Source organism: Engystomops pustulosus, chromosome 7, assembly GCF_040894005.1.
Source record: "Engystomops pustulosus chromosome 7, aEngPut4.maternal, whole genome shotgun sequence".
In the NCBI taxonomy this organism is placed as follows: domain Eukaryota; kingdom Metazoa; phylum Chordata; class Amphibia; order Anura; family Leptodactylidae; genus Engystomops; species Engystomops pustulosus.
The window spans coordinates 71,434,413-71,461,080 of record NC_092417.1 but is presented as its reverse complement, the minus strand read 5'-3'; the positions used below and the strand labels follow the sequence as shown (position 1 = coordinate 71,461,080).

The following is a 26,668-nucleotide window of genomic DNA, read 5'->3' as shown; positions in this document are numbered from 1 at the left end:
TAAACATTTGAAGCAAGCAATTACTATTTCAGAGATGAATACAGCAGGTGATAATAGTACATTTTTGAATATACTTCATAAAGTAAAGCAACTGTGCCCTCTTCTGCTTCTTTCTCCTGTAGAGAGCCTGAGGTGCATCTACAGGCAGTCCCCGGGTTACATACAAGATAGGGACTGTAGGTTTGTTCTTACGTTGAATTTGTATGTAAGTCGGAACTGTATATTTTATCATTGTAATCCCAGACAGAACATTTTTTGGTCTCTTTGGCAATTGGATTTTAAAAATGTTGGGTTGTTATAAGAACCAGGATTATCAATAAAGCTTCATTGACACCTGTGATAACTGTTATAGCTGATCATGGTAGCCTAGGACTAAAGTACAATAAATTACCAATATCCAGTGGTCCGTTTGTAACTAGGGGTTGTATGTAAGTCGAGTGTTCTTAAGTAGGGGACCGCCTGTACTTCAGACAAATAAGCAGGCTAATAATTAACTCTTTCCAAATATATATCCCTTCATGATTCATGGGATAAGGAGAATAGACCATCAGGTAATGAGGGCCAGTCTGTAAAGAGTTATATTAATTCTACTATCAAAAACAAGCATGATAAACTGGGGACACTTACTCATAGATCCAGGCATTGGAAGTGTCAATGAATCAGAGGGGAGAAGAGACGTATTCCTGCGCACTATGAAGCCTTAGCACAGAGGGGTCCCTTATGAATCATTAGCATAATTTTAAACATTTATTCTACAAGGATGGACGCTATGGATAACAAATATAAGAAAATTACCACAGTCACAGTGCCTGGATCTATGAATAAGTGTCCCTGGTTTAATCATGCTCGATTTTGATGGTATATTTTCTTTAATATATTGGGGCTCATTAACTTACCCGGTCCAGTCGCGATCCAGCGGCGCGTTCTCCAACGAGGATTCGGGTCCTGCTGGGATTCACTAAGGTCATGCACCCGATGACGCTGCTGCGCCGCGGTCCGCCGGAGTGCACCTTCTTCTTCTCAGCAGTGCATGTAAGTGGTTGATCTTGAGACACTTTTCGTTTTTTAAATTCCACAGTTTTTTCGGATCCGTCTGTTTATCCAGCGGCCACGCCCCCCCCCCCCCCCATTTCTGTCACATGCGCCAAAATCCTGGCGGAATTCAGCGCAAAACAGAAAAATTTGGGAAACCCGAAAGTGTGGCCGGGGAGCCCTTAGTAAATGAGCCCCATTATATCAGTCATTAGAAACATTACCATGTGATAATTGGATTTAAAAAATGTTGGATTGTAATAAGAACCAGGATTAACCATAAAGCTTCATTACAGACACCTCTGATAACTGTTATAGCTGTTTATTTTAGCCTAAGGCCCGTTCCACACTTGCGACGCATGCTTCCGGGAACGCACGGCCCGAACACTGCACCGCAGGAGTGAACTGACATGCTGAGTTCACTCCCGCGGTGCAGCGTTCGGGCCGTGCGTTCCCGGCAGCATGCGTTGCGAGTGTGATGCGAGTTCATCGCAACACACTCGCAAGTGTGGAACAGGCCTTAGGCTAAAGTACAGTAAATTACCAATTACCAGAGGTCCGTTTGTAACTAGGGGTCATCTGTGAGTCGGGTGTTCTTAAGTAGGGGACCGCCTGTACTCACAATAAATAAGCCCTTAACCAGATTTGTCAGCCGAAAAATAAAAAAAGTGAATCATTTGAAAAGACAATGCTGAAATGATTTAGCTGGCTGCATCTCTAGTTCTGTTTCTGACATAGCCATAATCCTGAAGGGATCTCAAAGATAAGATCAGTATCTTGTAATTTGACACAAAACTTATTTTTCTAGGTGCTACAGAACAGAAGATAGGAGCTTCTGATGTGACCCTCCCCCTGCAACCACTAAACATGACTTATCGCATGTGAAAATGAGGTGACAAAAGTCATATTTGACTAACTTTAGGGTAAGATTTTGTAATAAGTAAATTCTAGAAACCACATTTCATCCCCTCCCTGAGGGTTCTAATAGTTTAGGGGGGGGGGGTAAAACCTGGTGACAGGTCCTCTTTCTTATGTAGCCATCTGAGGAATCCAATAAGGGGACAAAACATGTCAGAGCTAGTGCTAGGGCACTGTTTAAAGGGCAACTAATTTGAGGGCAGAATTTCTTTTTGGGGCTAAGAGTAAGTATGTTAAAGGGAACATGTCATCAGAAATTACCTCTACCAGTATAAAATAACCACTGCCACCAGTCAGTCCTAACCCTAGTGTAATCACTGCCACCAATCACCCCACAGTATAAAATAACCACTGCCACCAGTCAGTCCTAACCCTAGTGTCATCACTGCCACCAATCACCCCACAGTATAAAATAACCACTGCCACCAGTCAGTCCTAACCCTAGTGTCATCACTGCCACCAATCACTCCACAGTATAAAATAACCACTGCCACCAGTCAGTCCTCACCCCAGTGTAACCACTGCCACCAGTCAGTCCTCACCCTAGTGTAATCACTGCCACCAATCACTCCACAGTATAAAATAACCACTGCCACCAGTCAGTTCTAACCCTAGTGTAATCAATGCCACCAGTCATTCCACTGTATGAAATAACAACTGCCACCAGTCAGTCCTCACCCTAGTGTAATCACTGCCACCAGTCACTCCACAGTATAAAATAACCACTGCTACCAGTCAGTCCTCACCCTAGTGTAATCACTGCCACCAGTCATTCCACTGTATGAAATAACCACTGCCACCAGTCAGTCCTCACCCTAGTGTAATCACTGCCACCAATCACTCCACAGTATAAAATAACCACTTCTACCAGTCAGTCCTCACCCTAGTGTAATCACTCCCACCAATCACTCCACAGTATAAAATAACCACTGCCACCAGTCAGTTCTAACCCTAGTGTAATCACTGCCACCAATCACTCCACAGTATAAAATAACCACTGCTACCGGTCAGTCCTCACCCTAGTGTAATCACTGCCACTAGTCATTCCACTGTATGAAATAACCACTGCTACCAGTCAGTCCTAACCCTAGTGTAATCACTGCCACCAGTCTTTCCACTGTATGAAATAACCACTGCTACCAGTCAGTCCTAACCCTAGTGTAATCACTGCCACCAGTCTTTCCACTGTATGAAATAACCACTGCTACCAGTCAGTCCTCACCCTAGTGTAATCACTGCCACCAATCACTCCACAGTATAAAATAACCACTGCTACCAGTCAGTCCTCACCCTAGTGTAATCACTGCCACCAGTCACTCCACTCTATGAAATAACCACTGCCACCAGTCAGTCCTAACCCTAGTGTAATCACTGCCACCAATCACTCCACAGTATAAAATAACCACTGCCACCAGTCAGTCCACTGTATAAAATAACCACTGCTACCAGTCAATCCACGCCCTAGTGTAATCGCTGCCACCAATCACTCCACAGTATAAAATAACCACTGCCACCAGTCAGTCCTCACCCCAGTGTAACCACTGCCACCAGTCAGTCCTCACCCTAGTGTAATCACTGCCACCAATCACTCCACAGTATAAAATAACCACTGCCACCAGTCAGTCCTCACCCTAGTGTAATCACTGCCACCAGTCATTCCACTGTATGAAATAACCACTGCCACCAGTCAGTCCTCACCCTAGTGTAATCACTGCCCCCAATCACTCCACAGTATAAAATAACCACTTCTACCAGTCAGTCCTCACCCTAGTGTAATCACTGCCACCAATCACTCCACAGTATAAAATAACCACTGCCACCAGTCAGTCCTCACCCCAGTGTAACCACTGCCACCAGTCAGTCCTCACCCTAGTGTAATCACTGCCACCAATCACTCCACAGTATAAAATAACCACTGCCACCAGTCAGTTCTAACCCTAGTGTAATCACTGCCACCAGTCATTCCACTGTATGAAATAACAACTGCCACCAGTCAGTCCTCACCCTAGTGTAATCACTGCCACCAGTCACTCCACAGTATAAAATAACCACTGCTACCAGTCAGTCCTCACCCTAGTGTAATCACTGCCACCAGTCATTCCACTGTATGAAATAACCACTGCCACCAGTCAGTCCTCACCCTAGTGTAATCACTACCACCAATCACTCCACAGTATAAAATAACCACTTCTACCAGTCAGTCCTCACCCTAGTGTAATCACTCCCACCAATCACTCCACAGTATAAAATAACCACTGCCACCAGTCAGTTCTAACCCTAGTGTAATCACTGCCACCAATCACTCCACAGTATAAAATAACCACTGCTACCGGTCAGTCCTCACCCTAGTGTAATCACTGCCACTAGTCATTCCACTGTATGAAATAACCACTGCTACCAGTCAGTCCTAACCCTAGTGTAATCACTGCCACCAGTCTTTCCACTGTATGAAATAACCACTGCTACCAGTCAGTCCTCACCCTAGTGTAATCACTGCCACCAATCACTCCACAGTATAAAATAACCACTGCTACCAGTCAGTCCTCACCCTAGTGTAATCACTGCCACCAGTCACTCCACTCTATGAAATAACCACTGCCACCAGTCAGTCCTAACCCTAGTGTAATCACTGCCACCAATCACTCCACAGTATAAAATAACCACTGCCACCAGTCAGTCCACTGTATAAAATAACCACTGCTACCAGTCAATCCACGCCCTAGTGTAATCGCTGCCACCAATCACTCCACAGTATAAAATAACCACTGCCACCAGTCAGTCCTCACCCCAGTGTAACCACTGCCACCAGTCAGTCCTCACCCTAGTGTAATCACTGCCACCAATCACTCCACAGTATAAAATAACCACTGCCACCAGTCAGTCCTCACCCTAGTGTAATCACTGCCACCAGTCATTCCACTGTATGAAATAACCACAGCCACCAGTCAGTCCTCACCCTAGTGTAATCACTGCCCCCAATCACTCCACAGTATAAAATAACCACTTCTACCAGTCAGTCCTCACCCTAGTGTAATCACTCCCACCAATCACTCCACAGTATAAAATAACCACTGCCACCAGTCAGTCCTAACCCTAGTGTAATCACTGCCACCAGTCTTTCCACTGTATGAAATAACCACTGCTACCAGTCAGTCCTCACCCTAGTGTAATCACTCCCACCAATCACTCCACAGTATAAAATAACCACTGCTACCGGTCAGTCCTCACCCTAGTGTAATCACTGCCACCAGTCATTCCACTGTATGAAATAACCACTGCTACCAGTCAGTCCTAACCCTAGTGTAATCACTGCCACCAATCACTCCACAGTATAAAATGACCACTGCCACCAGTCAGTCCTCACCCTAGTGTAATCACTCTCACCAATCACTCCACAGTATAAAATAACCACTGCCACCAGTCAGTTCTAACCCTAGTGTAATCACTGCCACCAATCACTTCACAGTATAAAATAACCACTGCTACCAGTCAGTCCTCACCCCAGTGTAACCACTGCCACCAGTCAGTCCTCACCCTAGTGTAATCACTGCCACCAGTCATTCCACTGTATGAAATAACAACTGCCACCAGTCAGTCCTCACCCTAGTGTAATCACTGCCACCAGTCATTCCACTGTATGAAATAACCACTGCCACCAGTCAGTCCTCACCCTAGTGTAATCACTGCCACCAGTCACTCCACAGTATAAAATAACCACTGCCACCAGTCAGTTCTAACCCTAGTGTAATCACTGCCCCCAATCACTCCACAGTATAAAATAACCACTTCTACCAGTCAGTCCTCACCCTAGTGTAATCACTCCCACCAATCACTCCACAGTATAAAATAACCACTGCCACCAGTCAGTCCTAACCCTAGTGTAATCACTGCCACCAGTCTTTCCACTGTATGAAATAACCACTGCTACCGGTCAGTCCTCACCCTAGTGTAATCACTCCCACCAATCACTCCACAGTATAAAATAACCACTGCTACCGGTCAGTCCTCACCCTAGTGTAATCACTCTCACCAATCACTCCACAGTATAAAATAACCACTGCCACCAGTCAGTTCTAACCCTAGTGTAATCACTGCCACCAATCACTCCACAGTATAAAATAACCACTGCTACCAGTCAGTCCTCAACCTAGTGTAATCACTGCCACCAGTCATTCCACTGTATAAAACAACCACTGCCACCAGTCAGTCCTCACCCTAGTGTAATCACTGCCACCGATCACCCCACAGTATAAAATAACCACTGCTACCAGTCAGTCCTAACCCTAGTGTAATCACTGCCACCAGTCATTCCACTGTATGAAATAACCACTGCTACCAGTCAGTCCACACCCTAGTGCAGTGGTGGCGAACCTATGGCATGGGTGCCAGAGGTGGCACTCAGAGCCATCTCTATGGGCACCCTTGCCATCACCTCAGGGCAGTGTTCGTCAGAAGGACTTAAGGCCTCTTGCAGCCCAGGACCCTAGAAGAAAGCTACAATGATAATCCAAACTTCTTCTACTTCTTTCTACTGTATTGGTGTCCTCAGATGCCTATATAATTCAAAGCTGCGAAAGAGCAGGGAGTAATAAGTTACTGCTTAAATTGTCGCATTGGCACTTTGCAAAAAATACATGGGTTTTGGTTGTAGTTTGGGAACTCAGTGTCTAAACGGTTTGCCATCACTGCCCTAGTGTAATCACTGCCACCAGTCATTCCACTGTATGAAATAACCACTGCCACCAGTCAGTCCTAACCCTAGTGTCATCACTGCCACCAATCACTCCACAATATAAAATAACCACTGCTACCAGTCAGTCCTAACCCTAGTGTAATCACTGCCACTAGTCATTCCACTGTATGAAATAACCACTGCCACCAGTCAGTCCTCACCCTAGTGTAATCACTGCCACCAGTCAGCACAATGGCAAATATTATTGATAGTGATAAAGAAATGGTGAATTACACTGTGAAAAAAAAATATGGATGTTTGTACGGATATGATATATGGAGTTTACAAGAAACTGGTGTTTTCTTAAAATTTTCTTAAAACCTTTTGAGAGTATAGCCAGGGATTTTGGTCTGGGGATTAATGATTGGTTTTGTTATGCCCAACTTAGATACGTCTTCAGTGCCAGCCTGACGGATAGGGACTTCCCACAAGAAGAGCATCCCCTGAATGACATGTTTGCCCCCCCAAAATAAGAAGGTTTAATGTCAAGGATCTATAAGAGTATGTTTAAAGATGAAAATCATGTCCCCGCGTTTGAGAGTTATGGAAAATGGCAGAAAGATGTTACGGATTTGACAGAGGATGAATGGGAAGATTCCTTGCATATGACTAGAAACTATACTAAGAATATGTCACATATTGGGTCTCAGACCTGTATAGTGCACAGGGTACATATGACGCCAAGACAATTAAATTATTTTTGGAAAAAAAGTGAAGAAAAATGCCCAAGGTGCAGCCTGATAGACGCTGATCTTGTACACATGCTATGGAGATGTCCAAAACTGCATCGATATTGGATAGGTGTCCTTAATAGATTGCAGACAGTGTTTAATTGCAATATTCCTTTTAGTCCACATGTATGCATCTTGGGCACAAAGAAATGAATTATTGACTCTTCGGGTTGCATCCCGAGTGTGATTAAAGGTCTTTTTCTGGCTAGACTGGTGATCTTGTGTCATTGGAAGGATAAGGAAGTGCCCAAGATTAAGGTCTGGGAAGATAGAATGGATACTTTATTCCTTGAAGAAAGGCAGGAGGAATTTGAAAGTGGCGCAAAGAGGGGTGAGATGAGGGATAAATGGCTCAATAGATCTAGTGCACAAAAGTCCTTGCAGCTCTTGATAGTAGAATAGGTAATTTTTCCTTTTATTTTTTTTGCTTTTTTTTCGCTGTGCCCCTTATTGTACATAACTCTGGGATTGACTAATATTGGATATATTCTGAGATTTGAGCCGGTCGCCAGCCACCAGGGGTGGGAGGGATAGAGGTGGGGGGGGGGGGGGAGTGGAAAAATGATGTACCATAGATTGTCTGCAAAGCTAATGTACAGAAATTGCCTATATATGTATGCATATTTTGTATTGTGTAATTTTCATTCTTAAAATAAAGTAAAAAAAAAAAATGGTACAGGGGTCATGTGTCAACTGGTCAGCCTTGTCCCTGATATAATATTATGGCTTCAAAAGTATAGTTGCGCTTTAATGTCTGCGAATGGAAATAAAAGTCAAACCCTTTTTCCTAACCTACATCAACTAACACTGAAAAGATCAAGAACAGCAAACAGTCTACAGTAAAAACAAAAAATAAACTTATACAATGCATGTTCCGTACTGATCCTGTGTTATCTCCTATTATACACTACACTATTATGCATTTATTCTTCAGAGCTTGGAAGAACATGAAACTTTCAGACTTGCCAACAGACATTCCCCTTATAGCTAATGCACTCTTATAGCTTATACTACTATATTAAAGCTATACTATACTACTATACTACTATAGCTTATAGTAGACAGAAGAGTGTATAGAAGATTTTAAGGAAACCTACCATCAGAAATTCACATATTAAGCTACATCTGATGGTAGGTGACTAGTAACATGCTAAGGCCTAATCTATTTTTACCTAATCCTGACATTTTTCACATGGTAGGTTTCCTTTAAGCAAAGCTTAAAACTAAATACAGTGGACGGCTATGTAAGTGAACACATAGATTAAAGGTGTTGTCCAGGCTTAGTAAATAATTTCCCATTGGCAGGGGGTGCTCTTTAACAAAAGTTAGAATAATGTCCTCTGCACTCTCAACATCCTGCTGTTTTGCAATGAATAGGGAAGCAGTTCTCCCCGACCTCGAAGGCCGCGCAGTCTCAGTGCGAATTTAAATATTAATCTTTCTATAAATAATTTATCCCATCAGATAAATAATTCAGAGTAAACAGGGCAGTGAAATGTTACTCAAGTGGTGCTGTCTGTGGAATAGACGTCCCACTGCTTTTCTCATTGCAATAAATGGAGGAAGAAAACTCAGGAGGACACACAGAGCTGAGGGAGAAGAACAGGTAATAGTCATGCCCAACATAAGAGTAACAGGAGGCATATTAGGTGGATATATAGCCAGGCAGCTCTTCAAATCATCCAAACCAGTTTGGAAATATGGAGTTATTTAATACTAGGAAAACCCTGGCATACAGGGAAATTGGGCATTTAACCAACTATTCATACCTCAGTCGTGCTCCTGCCGCATCCCTTTTTTTTTACATGCTGTCGCTGATACTTCGGCTACAACTCAATAGGGCTGAAGTCTCACAATGTGCCGGCATTTTGAAATGCATTGCAAACACATCGGGAAAAATAATCCACAAATTCACTTTTAATATGTTATTACTTTTAGCAATGCAGAAAACACGATTCTACTTAGCAAACACATGCGTTTTGCTCAAGACATATAGAAGTGTATTTTCCATGTTGCGTTTCTCCTGATGTGTTTGCAATGTGAAACAACCCTGCCGATGCATGGGGTAGGTAGTTTTTGCGAACATTGCTTTCTCTGTGTTAGGAGCTGCCTAGGGAGACTGATCACCTTGCTAAGAGGTCTCCAAAAGTGGGGAACTTTGTAATTGCAGCTGGGACCACTGCCTGGGAGGGCAAGGGTTTACATATCCATTATCTATAACCAATGATATGCTGTGTTCTTATTGTAAAGCAAGCTGGAAGCTGATTGGAGAGTGCTGCCACCTCACTAGGGGAGTATAAAACTCCTTATGGGTGGGAGCACATGGTCAGATTAGGTCTAAGCAGGAGCGGAGGAGAGTGCAACATATGCTTGTGTTGCAGAAGCCAGTGTCATGCTACTGTCATACTGCCTGACACCTTGGGCCACTCACCGTCTGGACTTGGCTCCATCTTAACCAGCCCAGCCTGAAGTTACTACGAAGCTGTGAGCAACCCTTCCTGCAGACCAGCCATCTCCTACCAGCTTTCCAGCCTGCTGAACCTGCTGCTGATGTTAGGCTGTTGCCTGCTGTTTGAGTTCAAATAAAGAACCGTGAGTTGATTTGCACAATGTGCCTCCATGTGATCCCGTGTGATCAGGCTGTTTCACCATCACAGGCTCCCCATCCTCCATCACCCAGGGATCCCCATATACACCTCAGGGGTTGCCCCAGGGAGAAACCACTGCATCAGCCTCTCCCTCCGTATTTCTTGCACAGACCACCTGCTGGAGGCCTGTCCTCCGGTCCCAATACCAAGCACCATGACCATATCGTGCCCAAGGCCACACTAGCCAGTCACTCTGGTATTCTGGGTCCCAGCCACCCGAAGAAAGGCTAGACCCCAGTGGGGGATGTTGCAAATGTGTTTCAAAACACAATGCAAGAACATTGTGAGACCACTGCTTAAAGTAAAACAGGAAAGAGTACAAAAATCACATGATTTCTTAAGCAATCACCCCATGCTTTGTGCTACCAGAAAGAGGGAGATAAATCTAAAAGAAGTCTATACATTTTGGAGAAATTGTGCTCACTCAAACATGACAACAGTGGTCAATGTGCTAAACACAACCTCTACAATACATCAAACTGTGTGTCCAAATAGACAATTTCAACAAAATAGAGCAATGCTAAACAGCATCAATATAGAAAACATTACATACACTGCGGTGAGGCAGGATGACCATGACCAGTGAAATCCAGAATCAGTGAGTAGATACAGACCTTTATATGCTTCACCCCGCAGCTAACCAACTTATTCGGTTGGTAGAGATCCCATGAGATGTCAAAGATCTGAAAGAAAATGGTATAAGTATGATATATACCACTGCTGCATCACAGGTTGACATCTATACAACCAACCCTGACAATTAACCTGTAGATATTCAGATCAAGATGGATTTCTATCAAGTTGCTTTCATGTAAATATTTACAGATAGATAGAGGAGATTGTGCAGCACACCAGGTTAAGTGGTAAAAAAATATTCTTCCTCTTTATTCCATATTCAATAATATGGCTTGAAAAAGGCTACTTGTAGCCGAAACGTCGCTGTTGTTATGGAATAAAGAGGAAGAATACTTTTTTACCACTTAACCTGGTGTGCTGCGCTATCTCCTTTTCTTTAACGCTGGAGGACCTGAGGCCCGGTCCTAAGAAGTTTGCACCCACCTGCATGACCTACCGAATGTGCTGCTTGGACTTTCTATACGTAGATAGATAGATATGAAGAATTTGCTTAATTAGCTTATGGTCTGTAGGGAACTTCCCTCCCTTATAAAAGCACTTCCTAAGGAGTAACTGTCTTACCCTGTCAGTGTGACCTGGAGCCATAGAGAGCATCTTCCCTTTCCTCCAGTCCCATACACAAATTGTGTTCTTGGAGTCGAGGCCAACAGAAACCAGTCGCTGTAGGGATAAGAGGAGACACGATGAGAAAACAAGAGCGTTCACAGTGAAGTTTGCTGCACTGTGCGGAGCTGCATCTTCATCAACAGTGAGGATCATCCATTCACTGTAAAAAGATACACCCCTACCCTAAGGCTGCATTCACAAGAACATATGAAAATGGTCATATGCTACTCGTAAAGTACTGTTTTTTTTATGGGTAACATACGTCAACATTAATTTCAATGGACAATACGTCTACAAAATTCACATTGCCATTGTTTACACCATGCCGTATACGAGCCGTGTAAAAATATAGAGAATGTCCTATTTTTTCCCATATTTCAGATCCGTATGCCCTTAGAAGTCTATGGGGGCGTATATCTACAGGTTAGATACATGTTGAATACGGATGAGAAACATCCTATATATATGGCGTCATATGGCACAGAAATACGGGACTGGAGAAATCACACATTTGTGTAAATGCAGCAAGTTTCACACGGCAGGATGCTGGTCAGTATTTTGTATCAGTATTTGTCGGCCAAATGTAGTCAAAAGCAAGTATAATGGAAATACTTGTATCTCTTTTGTGTTTTGGAACGCAAATACTGATGTAAAATACAGAATAGTGGCATGTGAAACTGGGCGGGGAAGCACAATGGAGGTAGAAAAAATAATGTCCTGAGAGCACCCACCTGACCATCCAGATCAAATGCCAAGCAAGCAATCCCATGAGTGTGAACATCTTTCAGTATGGAGACAGTTTGCACGGAGTATGAATCCCACACGCAGATATATGGCTCCTTTCCAACTTGCCCAGTTGCCACCAGAAGCCTCTCGGGGTGTAGGGCCAAACTAGAAATAAAAATACAAATTATAACATATTGGGGGATTAGTCGATACCATCATGGAAGGCAGAGAAAACCCAAGCTCTTGCCACATTCCCCAGCACATATAATGCTCGAGTAGCTGCTGTGTGATCATCTCTTGCCATAGAGAAGAAAAAAGTACATTTTCCACAATGTAAAGGAGCAGCACATGTACAATGGGTAAAGAAAGTATTCAGATGTCTTTAAATTGCAGCCAATTGGTAATATCAATAAAGTTATTTTATTTTATACCCCATCCTGACAGGGATATTCAACTAGGAAAACCGAACTATCACATGGTCATAAGTTTCAGACCCTTTGCTCAGTAGTGAGTAGAAGCAGCTTTTAAGCTATTACAGTCAGGAGTCTTCTTGGGAATGATGCTACAAGTTTTTCACACCTGAATTTGGGGATCATCTGCCATTCCTCCATGTAGATCCCCTCCAGTTCCCTCAGGTTGGATGGTGAAATTGGTGGAAGCCATTTTCATGTCTCTCCAGAGATGTTCAATTGTCTAGTTGCAAGGTGAGCCTCTAGACCAGAGCACTCTGGAAGAGGTTTTCATCCAGGATATCTCTGTACTTGGCCGCATTGTGTGGGACTGTATTTGGCAGGTGATGAGCAGTGAAGTTAAATCTTCGTCTCATCAGACCAGAGAATCTTATTTTTCATATTCTGGGAGTCCTTCATGTGTTTTTGCAAACTGCATGTGGCTTTCATATGTTTTGCACTGAGGAGAGGCTCCCGTCAGCACACTCTGCCATAAAGCCCCAACTGGTGGAGGCTGCAGTGATGGGTGACTTTGTGGAACTTTCTCCCTTCTCCATCTCTTGAGCTCAGCCACAGTGATCTTGGGGTTCTTCTTTACCTCTCTCACTAAGGCTCTTCTCTCATGATTGCTTAGTTTTGCTGGATGGGCAGGTTGAGAAAGAGTTGTGGTTGTCCCAAACTTCTTCCATTTAATGATTATGGAGGCCACTGTGCTCTTAGGAACCTTAAGTGCTGCAGAAATACTTCTGTAACTTTAGCTAGATCTGTGCTTTGCCACAATTCTGTCTCCTTGGGCAGTTCCTTATATCTCATGATTCTGATGTCCTCTGACATGCACTGTGAGCTGTAAAGTCTCATATAGACAGGTGTGTGCCTTTCCTAATCAAGTCCAATCAGTTTAATTTATCACAGCTCAACTCTTTGCTTTAACGACTGATTGTGATATATTTCTACTTCTATTACTACATGTGATATATGTTAAATTGGAATCACCTTGTCATAATTAGTCACACTACTGTCATTGCCAAATTTCAATAAAGTATATTGAACAGAAACACAGCTGAACTCCAAAGAAGGAATTGACACATCTCAAGAAGGATCCGAAGGAAATGGTTAGTACGTGAGTTAAATATGAGTGTCACAACAAAGGGTCTGAATACTTATGAACATGTGATATTTCAGTTTTTCTTCTATAATAATATGGCAAGAATATCTACATTTCTGTTTTGTCTGTCAAGATGGGGTACAGAGTGTACATTAATAAACAAAAACTTTTTTGATGTCACCAATTGGCTGCAATGAAAAAAGTGTGAAAAATTGAAAAGGTGCTAAATACTTTTCGTACCTACTGCACAGCTGCTAGGGGGAGAGGTGATGAGGGCGAATAGGCCCATTCTAAGTGGAATTTATCTCAATTTTAGGGGTTGGTAAGGACTTGTACAGGGACAGTTGCTACATGATATCAAATAAAATAGTGTCCTCCTTGTTGTAGATAGAGTATAATGTCATATAAGCAAACAGCAGTGCAGCACAGAACCACTGAGATCCCATTATAATAACACCCTCCAATGCCAGTCCTCAGCTATATGAAGGACGGAAGTAGAGATTCTGAATGGGACCCTTATTTTTAGAGAGCTGATAGGCCCCTGATGTTACATAGGAGTACAGCAGCACTATATCTGGGGGACCAGCTTATTACAGTGATGTAACAGCACAGAAAAGAGCTCACTTTATTCGTACACTGATTACTATAATGTATAGAAATGTACGCCTAATAGGTGGGGGGTCCAAATTAAGTGTTGGCACAGGGGCTCACAATCTGTTGACTCAATGTGAGGCATTTATTACTGGCTTTGTGACAGTTGTTTGGGGGCCATGTTTATTTTCGCTGCTGCCACATGTGCACCATATTTATTATAATATATTGTGGCGCTGCAATCAAGCTTCTTTACCGACACTTACAACTTCTTTTTGTGCCTCAATTGTGCAGCTCTGCAATCCTGATACTTTTCCTGCGCTGACACTGTATTTTCCCTACACTGTTTTTGTCGCAAAACATTAAGGCTGTTCTCCTACAATATAAAATCACAGTAGAAATGACTGGTAAAATCGGGTGCCAACCCATTGTGGGCAATCTTTGGGTTTGTAGAAACAGAGGTCCAGCGATGCACCAAAGGTTGTCCGAGACCATTGACAGCTGTGGCGACAGCAGGTTGCAAAAGTATCCTTCAAACCTGGCTGAGCCCCACAACGCCCCCCTTTCAGATTGTTTTTGGATAAGCTCATTTTCATAATGCGTATGGACTGGACTGAAGCCTCCTGAGTAGGGAGAAGCGGGTACAACTTTTCTTTAGCATTAGAGAGAGGTTTATCACTGTGGTGTCGCCCGGGATGAGGAGAGGCATCAGAGATTGTTTCGTAGCAGTATGGTAACAGGAACGGCAGCTTGTGGGAGACCCCCCTATGAAACTTAGCTAAAGCCTGAGCAGGAATGATAGCATGTATTGCTCAGCACCTGTATTATGTGTTACCCCCCCCCCCTTTTCTTCGAATCTGATATAGCTATTTTAGATAAGACTGCTTATTTCGCCAACTCCCCACTGATTCTGACTCCTGAATTACAGTTTTAAAAATAAATTGGGTGCCAAAAAACAACAAGCAGTACTGGACATTGTGTGCACTTGAGTGTAGGACTTTGGGGGGCACTTATTCTAAGCTTTTCGCCAGTTTTTTGGCAGATTATAATTACCTTGCTGCGCCTGTTGCTCCTTATTTATGACGTGGCTGCGCCAGAATATTGGTCCTTTTCCGACAATCATCCCTTTTTGGGCGCACAATTTGTGTGCAGCTTTGAAATCTCAACACTTTTCCTGCGCTTATAGTTTCCCAAAACTTTTTTTGCCACAATTTTAGGCGCATGCTCCAAAAACCTGGTCTATGGAATTGGATTTCACTTGATAAATGTGGAGTTAGTTCAGAGCATTTTCTGTCGAGCGCCAATTTATCAACCCGTTGCGCTACAATTTTACATCTCTTTGTAATTTACCGTAGATTTGTGCGCCAAAGGCATGGACCCTGCATCACTATTGATAAATATCGCCCTTTGTGTTCTCCTTTAATCAAAAGCATGTTCTAGAGTGCTGAATATTGGGGGGCATTTATTATTCAGTTTGCACCATTTTTTTGGGCAGCCATAGGTTTTTATTTTTTTGCTGTGCCTAGTGCCACTGAATTTGGGCGCAGTTCTTCAATCCTGACACTTTTCCCAACACTTTTTTGTCACATTTTTTGGCACAAAATTAGACCTGTAAGAAGCAAGTCTACCCACTTCTAAACCCCTTCATGAATGTTTCTGACGCTCGTTTGTTCTTCTTCTTACAGTGCGCTAAATACATTAAGGCAGTGAGCCACAATATATATCACAGCTAAAATCGGGCACCAAAAAAAACAACACCTACCGCCAAAAATAATAAATGCCCCCTAATGTCTTGGCAAGTAAGCATCCCCATTCACCACAGTAGTAAAGACTGATGAATGGTTTCATAAAAAAAACATAAACATTAACAATGAAAGAGGGAAAACAAAGAACATTCATTACTGCAGGTTAATCCTCCCTGGAGGCTAGTAATACATCTTCTGAATAACTCCACAGATCACAACAGATAATCCAGCAGCTAAATGGAGAAACACTGCAGTATTCTAGAGCGTACAACACAGGAGAGAGAAGTCTATCTACTGTTACATATGTCTTCTCAGGATAAGCTGTTACTGTATTATGTGCAACGTGGAATAAAACTATTTTGACCAACTCCATTTCTCAGTTCTTCCGAGCTGGTTAGTGGAGACTAGCTGCTATAACGTCTCCTGTACTTTGCACATGGAGATAACAAGACACACACAGAGGCAGGAGTACCTAAATTGCACAGGGTGGACTGTGAAATGCTTGTGTGCTGGTGAATTGTGCCCCTGTACCCCAGGAGACAACGATCCCAGGCCTAATCACTTACATGTAGCAGTTATATTCTTGTACATAGGAGGCAGTATTGTAGTAGTGATATTGTTGTTTATAGGGGGAGTATTATAGTAGTTATATTCTTGTACATAGGGGCAGTATTATAGTAGTTATATTCTTGTACATAGGGGCAGTATTATAGTAGTTATATTCTTGTACATAGGGGGCAGTATTATAGTAGTTATATTCTTGTACATAGGGGGCAGTATTATAATAGTTATATACTTGTACATAGGGGGCAGTATTATAGTAGTTATATACTTGTACATAGGGGGCAGTATTATAGTAGATATATTCCTGTACATGGGGGCAGTATTATAGTAGTTATAGTCTTGTACATAGGGGGCAGTATTATAGTAGTTATATTCTTGTACATAGGGGGCAGTATTATAGTAGTGATATTCTTGTACATAGGGGGCAGTATTATAGTAGTTATAGTCTTGTACATAGGGGGCAGTATTATAGTAGTTATATTCTTGTACATAGGGGGCAGTATTATAGTAGTGATATTCTTGTACATAGGGGGCAGTATTGTAGTAGTTATATTGTTGTTTATAAGGGGAGTATTATAGTAGTTATATTCTTGTACATAGGGGGCAGTAGAATAGTAGAAGGCAGCATTTCAGCGTTTTACCTCAGGCAGCAAAAAGGATAGAATCAGCCCTAAAGTGCAGCAGATAATAAGTAAGAATAACTGGTCCATGTGTGCAGCCAGTTATTCACACTTATTACCTGCTGCATGGGTTCAGACAATTTGCATAATAATTATTAACTTCTTGTTTGTGCGCTATATTGTAGGCTGCTCTGGGGTCTATGTTATTTATTGTACAAATGTACTATTATACAGTAGTGGTTTCTGGGGGGAACTTGTGCTGTACTGTGTTTTTTGGCACATCTAGGGTATTGGTTTATAGTGTGGCCCCCTAAAGGGTAGCGGTATGACAATGCAGCACTTGGACTGAAAAAGATTGTGCACCTCTGGTGCAGAGTAAATGAAAGTTTACTGGGGAGGGGACGGGATGATTAGTGGGGGCTTACTGGGGCCTCTCACTCCTTGCATACCTCCATTCCTGGTTTTCTCCCCCACTCCCATCCCCCCCCCCCCCCCCACCGCTCCCGTTCACCCGCTCCACTCCCAGCCCGCCCCTCCATTTACACCCCCTGCCTCCGCTACACTGCGGCACGCTGTATGCATTTAATAATAGATGGCGGCAGGCTGTATCTATTTTGTACTACATGGCGGTATGCTGTATACATTTTACACTACATGGTGGCACGCTGTATGCATTTTATACTACATGGTGGTACACTTTATGCATTTTATACTACATGGTGGCACGCTGTATGCATTTTATATTACATGGCAGTATGCTGTATGCATTTTACACTACATGGCAGCACGCTGTATGCATTTTATAATACATGGCAGTATGCTGTATACATTTTATACCACATGGCAGCACGCTGTATCTATTTTGTACTACATGGTGGTACGCTGTATGCATTTCATACTACATGGCGGTATGCTATATGCATTTTGCATTGCTTTATTTTCACACCAAACCAATATGATGGATCTGGCCTGACACTCCCTGATATATTACATAAATGGGGGGGGGGGTCTCTCTATGGCTTGCCTCAGACAGCAGACAGCTTGGTTCACCCCTGCCTGTACCTGCCTACCCTTTTGTTGCCCTGTGAACTGTGGCATTGCCAGACCTTGACAGAAAATATGGTCTCCTGGCTGCCAAATTTCACATTCTAGGTGTCAGCAGAAGCCCATGCAGAGCCAAATGCTGATACACTGTTGATAGGAGCAGGAGAGATAGTGCCAAAGAAACCTGTCCAGTATAACAAGCAGGGCACAAAAGAGTGGTCTCTAAAAAGAAACAAAGTGTTTAAGAGATTGGAGGGGGCGACACTACAGGTAAACACTGCACGTTGCCAAAATGCCAGAGCACGAGCTGTGCATTAAGCCCAAAACTGTACAACACAAATTTGACCAAGAGGAACACACTAGAACACGCACGTGACTAAAGCAGAGCACAAGGTCCAGTACTCTAGGACCTGCATGTGACTAAAGCAGAGCACAAGGTCCAGTACTCTAGGACCTGCATGTGACTAAAGCAGAGCACGAGGTCCAGTACTCTAGGGCGTGCATGTGACTAATGCAGAGCACAAGGTCCATTACTCTAGGACAGTGACGGTGAACCTTTTAGAGCCTGAGTGCCCAAACTTCAACCAAAAGCCACTTATTTATTGGAAAGTTCCAGCGCAGCAATTTAAGCAGTAATTTATTTCTCCTTGTTCTTTGACAACTTTCAATCGTTCAGCCTCCTAAGGACACCAATGCAGTTGAAAGTAGGAGGGCAAATTCACCCATCATTGTAGGAAGATTCTATAGGAAGATTCTTTGAGTCCTGTCTGGTGAACTTCGTGCTGGGGTGATGGCCTGGGTGCACACAGAAAGGGCTCCGAGTGCCGCCTGTGGCACCAGTGCCATAGGTTCGCCACCACTGCTCTAGGACCTGCATGTGACTAAAGCAGGGCACAAGGTCCAGTACTCTAGGACCTGCATGTGACTAGAGCAGAGCACAAGGTTCAGTACTCTAGGACGTGCATAGGATTTTTTATGATGAGCTATACGCTCACAACCTTCCTATATACTATACCCACAAATCTGGAGATTTTACCATAGTTTTATTTTGGGTCCTCACTTTTAGTTTTGCCCTCTATGACTAACACTGTCCCTGGTGCATACAAGGTCCACTTTTTATACTTAGAAAGTCCTGGGGCACACCACCAACCAAAATAGCACAAAATGACACTAAAACAGTCATAAAAGGCCTCCCTTTACTAATAAAAACCCCCTAGGGCCTCCCTTTACTAATAAAAACCTCTAGCGGCCTCCCTTTACTAATAAAAACCTCTAGCGGCCTCCCTTTACTAATTAAGAGCCCCTAGCAGCCTCCCTTTACTAATAAAAAGGCCCTAGTGGCCTCCCTTTACTAATTAAGAGCCCCTAGCGGCCTCCCTTTACTAATTAAGAGTCCCTAGCGGCCTCCCTTTACTAATAAAAAGGTCCTAGCGGCCTCCCTTTACTAATCAAAAGACCCTAGCGGCCTCCCTTTACTAATTAAGAGCCCCTAGCGGCCTCCCTTTACTAATTAAGAGCCCCTAGCAGCCTCCCTTTACTAATCAAAAGACCCTAGCGGCCTCCCTTTACTAATCAAAAGACCCTAGCGGCCTCCCTTTACTAATTAAGAGCCCCTAGCGGCCTCCCTTTACTAATTAAGAGCCCCTAGCGGCCTCCCTTTACTAAATAAAAGGCCCTAGCGGCCTCCCTTTACTAAATAAAAGGCCCTAGAGGCCCCCCTTTACTAAATAAAAGGCCCTAGAGGCCCCCCTTTACTATTTAAAAGGTCCTAGCGGCCTCCCTTTACTAATTAAAAGGCCCTAGCGGCCTCCCTTTACTAATTAAGAGCCCCTAGTGGCCTCCCTTTACTAATTAAGAGCCCCTAGCGGCCTCCCTTTACTAATTAAGAGCCCCTAGCGGCCTCCCTTTACTAATTAAGAGCCCGTAGCGGCCCCCCTTTACTAATTAAAATGCCCTAGAGGCCCCCCTTTACTAATTAAAAGGCCCTAGAGGCCTCCCTTACTAATTAAAAGGCCCTAGAGGCCTCCCTTAACTAATAAAAAACCCCAGCCTCCCTTTACTAGTTAAAAAAAAAGACCCTAGCTGCCTTCCTTATACAAATAATAACCTTATATACTTACCCTTGATGTCTTCTTCCGCGTACCTTCACTCCTAATGGCGCGTCAGTCACGTGACATGCTACAGAAGATGGGCGGATGGGCGGGGCTTGTAGGTAAGTATGGGGGCCGAAACACGGGGGTGCGGCGGCAGTGCTACACAGGGGCACAATAGTTCGGGGAACTTTCCCCGCGGCACACTCAACCATGTGTCGCGGCACACTAGTGAAGGTTGAAAATCACTGCTCTAGAAGATACATGTGACTAGACGGGAGCACAAGGGAGCACAAGGTGCATGTGATAAGAGGAAAGGAAAATATAAATATGGAAGTTTCTTTTCAAAGAATAGTGAAACAATATTAATTCTCAGCTGCACTGAACATTATAGAGACAATTCTACTTTATAGCTGAAAAAGTAGCGAATCAGAAAACTATAACAAAGTGAAAAACAATTACAGCACAGCGCCCCACTCCCCTATAGCACATTGCATAAAGAATACAGCCAGTTAAATAGCCGCTAACCATAGTTGTTGGCAGAGACCCTTATCTGACTTGTCATATCTGATCAGTGGCTGCCATGACAGAAATGGCTCCCAGTAAAATGTGCTCCCCCCTCATGTTCCCCTGCCAGGTCCTCCCAGTCTTCGTACCCTGGTGCGGTCGTCAAAAGGACATCAAATAAGACTCACATATTTCTCAAAAATCTGTGTCAGGAGTCTGAGCTACAGCCAAAATATAGACCATTCATGCAGGGTTAGTAGGCCAAGAAACCTCACTGGACAGTATCCCATACATTACACATTGCAAGGTCACTGCTGCTCTGTAGTGTATGCATAGGCTGAATTCCCAGTGATCAGAGGTCGCACTAACATTTTTCTGGAAGGGTAATAATACTCCTCTCACCATTTTTGAGGAGTATTTTTAGCCGAGGAGGAGTATGAAATTTTCAGTAATACAAATATATACATATATATACGACTGGGGACGGAGCTGATGCCAGCCCTAAAACCCCCATAAAGTGAGCCGGGGTTGACGCCGAACACAACTTTTCCATTGTCTTAACCTACAGAGCGGATGAGGGCTGACACCTGCCCCCAAAGACCCCCCCCCCAGTAATAGAGTGGGCTGGGAGCTAGACCCCCCCTACAGAGCGGACCGGGGCTGGCCCCACAACAGGATAGGTGGGGGCTGACGCCTCTAAATTTATTTCATTTATTTTTGGGGGTTTCAGGGTGTTACATTTTTTTTAAATTTAATTACAAATTTTTTACAGGGGCAAATATGTTCACTGCTAATCCTATATATAGATCGTAGATAATAGTTGGCAACAGTTCATTGGATCACTGTTATCAGTGATGTATATACAGAGACCGGCAGAGAGGAACACGCCACACACATGGCACCTGGCCCACTCACCACACACTACACATAGGGCACACTCACTACACACAGCACACCCACTACATATAGGGCACACTCACTACACATAGTACCTGGCATACCCACTACACACATAGCACACTCACTACACACAGCATACCCACTACAAATAGAGGACACTCACTACACATAGTACCTGGCATACCCACTACACACATAGCACACTCACTACACACAGCACACCCACTACATATAGGGCACACTCACTACACATAGTACCTGGCATACCCACTACACACATAGCACACTCACTACACACAGAACACCCACTACATATAGGGCACACTCACTACACATAGTACCTGGCATACCCACTACACACATAGCACACTCACTACACACAGCATACCCACTACAAATAGAGGACACTCACTACACATAGTACCTGGCATACCCACTACACACATAGCACACGGCATACTCACTACACACAGCATACCCACTACATATAGAGGACACTCACGACACATAGTACCTGGCATACCCACTACACACATAGCACACGGCATACTCACTACACACAGCATACCCACTACAAATAGAGGACACTCACTACACATAGTACCTGGCATACCCATTACACACATAGCACACGGCATACTCACTACACACAGCATACCCACTACATATAGAGGACACTCACTACACATAGTACCTGGCATACCCACTACACACATAGCACACGGCATACTCACTACACACAGCATACCCACTACAAATAGAGGACACTCACTACACATAGTACCTGGCATACCCACTACACACATAGCACACGGCATACTCACTACACACAGCATACCCACTACAAATAGAGGACACTCACTACACATAGTACCTGGCATTCCCACTACACACATAGCACACGGCATACTCACTACACACAGCATACCCACTACATATAGAGGACACTCACTACACATAGTACCTGGCATACCCACTACACACATAGCACACGGCATACTCACTACACACAGCACACCCACTACAAATAGAGGACACTCACTACACAAAGTACCTGGCATTCCCACTACACACATAGCACACGGCATACTCACTACACACAGCATACCCACTACAAATAGAGGACACTCACTACACATACGGTAGTACCTGGCATACCCACTACACACATAGCACACGGCATACTCACTACACACAGCATACCCACTACAAATAGGGCACACCGAATACACACCCACTACACATAGGGCACACTCACTACACATAGTACCTGGCATACCAACTACACTTAGCACACACAGCACACGGCATACTCACTACACACAGTACGCATAGAGTGCAGTGAGTACAGTGTGGTTGGGGTTTGCACTTAATTGCTGAGACACAGGCCTGCAGGGAGAGCTGGAGCAGCAGCCCCGCATGTCACCCCCGGGGCCTGCGCTCTCGCTGCGGATCTCTCCAACGCGCCGCTGACACGGATCACTGCGTCACGTGTCCTGCGGAGCGGTGATGGATAGGCTGTATTCTCAGTGATGTCACTGCTGCTCTCTAGTGATGGATAGGCTGCATTCTCAGTGATGTCACTGCTGCTTTCTAGTGATGGATAGGCTGTACTCTCAGTGATGTCACTGCTGCTCTCTAGTGAATGAATAGGCTGTATTCTCAGTGATGTCACTGCTGCTCTCTAGTGATGGATAGACTGTATTCTCAGTGATGTCACTGCTGCTCGCTAGTGAATGGATAGGCTGTATTCTCAGTGATGTCACTGCTGCTCTCTAGTGATGGATGGGCTGTATTCTCAGTGATGGTACTGCTGCTCTCTAGTGAATGGATAGGCTGTATTCTCAGTGATGTCACTGCTGCTCTCTAGTGAATGGATAGGCTGTATTCTCAGTGATGTCACTGCTGCTCTCTAGTGATGGATATGCTGTATTCTCAGTGATGTCACTGCTGCTTTCTAGTGAATGGATATGCTGTATTCTCAGTGATGTCACTGCTGCTCTCTAGTGATGGATGGGCTGTATTCTCAGTGATGGTACTGCTGCTCTCTAGTGATGGATGGGCTGTATTCTCAGTGAGGTCACAGCTGCTCTCTAATGAATGGATAGGCTGGATTCTCAGTGATGTCACTGCTGCTCTCTAGTGAATGGATAGGCTGTATTTCCAGTGATGTCACTACTGCTCTCTACTGATGTATAGGCTGTATTCTCAGTGATGTCACTACTGCTCTCTAGTAAATGGATAGGCTGTGTTCTCAGTGATGTCACTGCTGCTCTCTATTGATGGATAGACTGTATTCTCAGTGATGTCACTGCTGCTCTCTAGTGATGGATAGGCTGTATTCTCAGTGATGAGAGTGCTGCTCTCTAGTGAATGGATAGGCTGTGTTCTCAGTGATGTCACTGCTGCTCTCTATTGATGGATAGACTGTATTCTCAGTGATGTCACTGCTGCTTTCTAGTGAATGGATATGCTGTATTCTCAGTGATGTCACTGCTGCTCTCTAGTGATGGATGGGCTGTATTCTCAGTGAGGTCACAGCTGCTCTCTAATGAATGTATAGACTGGATTCTCAGTGATGTCACTGCTGCTCTCTAGTGAATGGATAGGCTGTATTTCCAGTGATGTCACTACTGCTCTCTACTGATGTATAGGCTGTATTCTCAGTGATGTCACTACTGCTCTCTAGTAAATGGATAGGCTGTGTTCTCAGTGATGTCACTGCTGCTCTCTATTGATGGATAGACTGTATTCTCAGTGATGGCACTGCTGCTCTCTAGTGAATGGATAGGCTGTATTCTCAGTGATGTCACTGCTGCTCTCTAGTGATGGATAGGCTGCATTCTCAGTGATGTCACTGCTGCTCTCTAGTGAATGGATAGGCTGTATTCTCAGTGAGGTCACAGCTGCTCTCTAGTGAATGGATAGGCTGTATTCTCAGTGATGTCACTGCTGCTCTCTAGTGAATGGATATGCTGTATTCTCAGTGATGTCACTGCTGCTCTCTAGTGATGGATGGGCTGTATTCTCAGTGAGGTCACAGCTGCTCTCTAATGAATGGATAGACTGGATTCTCAGTGATGTCACTGCTGCTCTATAGTGAATGGATAGGCTGTATTTCCAGTGATGTCACTACTGCTCTCTACTGATGTATAGGCTGTATTCTCAGTGATGTCACTACTGCTCTCTAGTAAATGGATAGGCTGTGTTCTCAGTGATGTCACTGCTGCTCTCTATTGATGGATAGACTGTATTCTCAGTGATGTCACTGCTGCTCTCTAGTGATGGATAGGCTGTATTCTCAGTGATGGGAGTGCTGCTCTCTAGTGAATGGATAGGTTGTACTCTCAGTGATGGCACTGCTGCTCTCTATTGATGGATAGACTGTATTCTCAGTGATGGCACTGCTGCTCTCTAGTGATGGATAGGCTGTATTCTCAGTGATGTCACTGCTGCTCTCTAGTGATGGATAGGCTGTATTCTCAGTGATGTCACTGCTGCTCTCTAGTGATGGATAGGCTGTATTCTCAGTGACGTCACTGCTGCTCGCTAGTGAATAGATAATAATAATCTTTATTTATATAGTGCCATCATATTCCGTAGCGCTTTACAAATCATAGGGGACAAATACAAATATAGTAAAACATGACAGAGCACAGAGGTCGCACTAACATTTTTCCAGAAGGGTAAAAATACTCCTCTCACCATTTTTGAGGAGTATTTTTACCCGAGGAGGAGTATGAAAATTTAGGTAATACGCCGCGCACACTCCACTACACTACACACTGCGCACACTCCACTACACACTGCGCACACTCCACTCCACTACACACAGCACACACACTCCACTACACACAGCACACACACTCCACTACACACAGCACACACACTCCACTACACACAGCACACACACTCCACTACACACAGCACACACACTCCACTACCCTCCACTACACACAGAACACACACAGCACACACTCCACTACCCTCCACTACACTCAGCACACACACTCCACTACACACAGCACACACACTCCACTACCCTCCACTACACACAGCACACACTCCACTACCCTCCACTACACACTCCACTACCCTCCACTACACACACTACACTACACGCAGCGCACACTCCACACTACACTACACACAGCGCACACTCCACACTACACACAGCGCACACTCCACACTACACTACACACAGCGCACACTCCACACTACACTACACACAGCGCACACTCCACACTACACACAGCGCACACTCCACACTACACTACACACAGCGCACACTCCACTACACTACACACAGCGCACACTCCACACTACACTACACACAGCGCACACTCCACTACACTACACACAGCACACACTCCACTACACTACACACAGCACACACTCAACTACACTACACACAGCACACACTCCACTCCACTACACACAGCACACACTACACTACACTACACTACACACAGCACACACTACACTACACTACACTACACACAGCACACACACTCCACTACACTACACTACACACAGCACACACTCCACTACACTACACACAGCACACACAGAACACTGCACACACTCACTCGGCCTTGCTCTTAAGTCCCGACATAAACGCAGGCAGCTGCGGGCAGGTAGGGAGATGGAGCAGGACAGGGAGCAGCAGCCCCACTGTCCACAGGTATCCCGGGGCCTGCGCTCTTGCTCCGGAGCGCTGCTGACACAGATCACTGTGTCACGTGTCCCGCTGAGCGGCCCGGCGCGCGCTGTGATCGCGCTACAGACACTTACCTCTTTTGCAGCGCGCGCCGGGCCGCTCAGCCTGCGCGCTGCAGGGAATAATTGCCAAGCGTAACTTTACGCATGGCAATTATTTTGGGGGGTAATGGCGCCTCATCACGCGTCTATGACACGTGGTGAGGCGTTAATGCGACCTCTGACAGAGCACAAACATTCGTATGGAACAACAGGAGTGAGGTCCCTGCTCGCAAGAGCTTACAGTTTATGATGAGGAGTGGGGA

General features: G+C 44.4%; 1 protein-coding gene across 6 annotated transcripts in view; it reads right to left on the bottom strand.

Annotated features, from left to right (window-relative positions):
* EML5 (EMAP like 5) overlaps nucleotides 1-26,668 on the bottom strand; it is a 148,656-nt gene that overhangs the window by 53,930 nt on the left and 68,058 nt on the right. For all 6 annotated transcript variants that reach the window (XR_011848904.1, XM_072116701.1, XM_072116703.1 and 3 more), the window contains exons 2-4: nucleotides 12,035-12,194; nucleotides 11,259-11,357; nucleotides 10,676-10,744 (exon numbers count right to left, since the gene is read on the bottom strand). Coding sequence is in view for 5 of the 6 variants with exons in the window: in XM_072116701.1 (XP_071972802.1) it covers nucleotides 10,676-10,744; nucleotides 11,259-11,357; nucleotides 12,035-12,194 (328 nt within the window). In the remaining variant the exon portion in view is untranslated. The remainder of the gene's footprint in view (nucleotides 1-10,675; nucleotides 10,745-11,258; nucleotides 11,358-12,034; nucleotides 12,195-26,668) is intronic.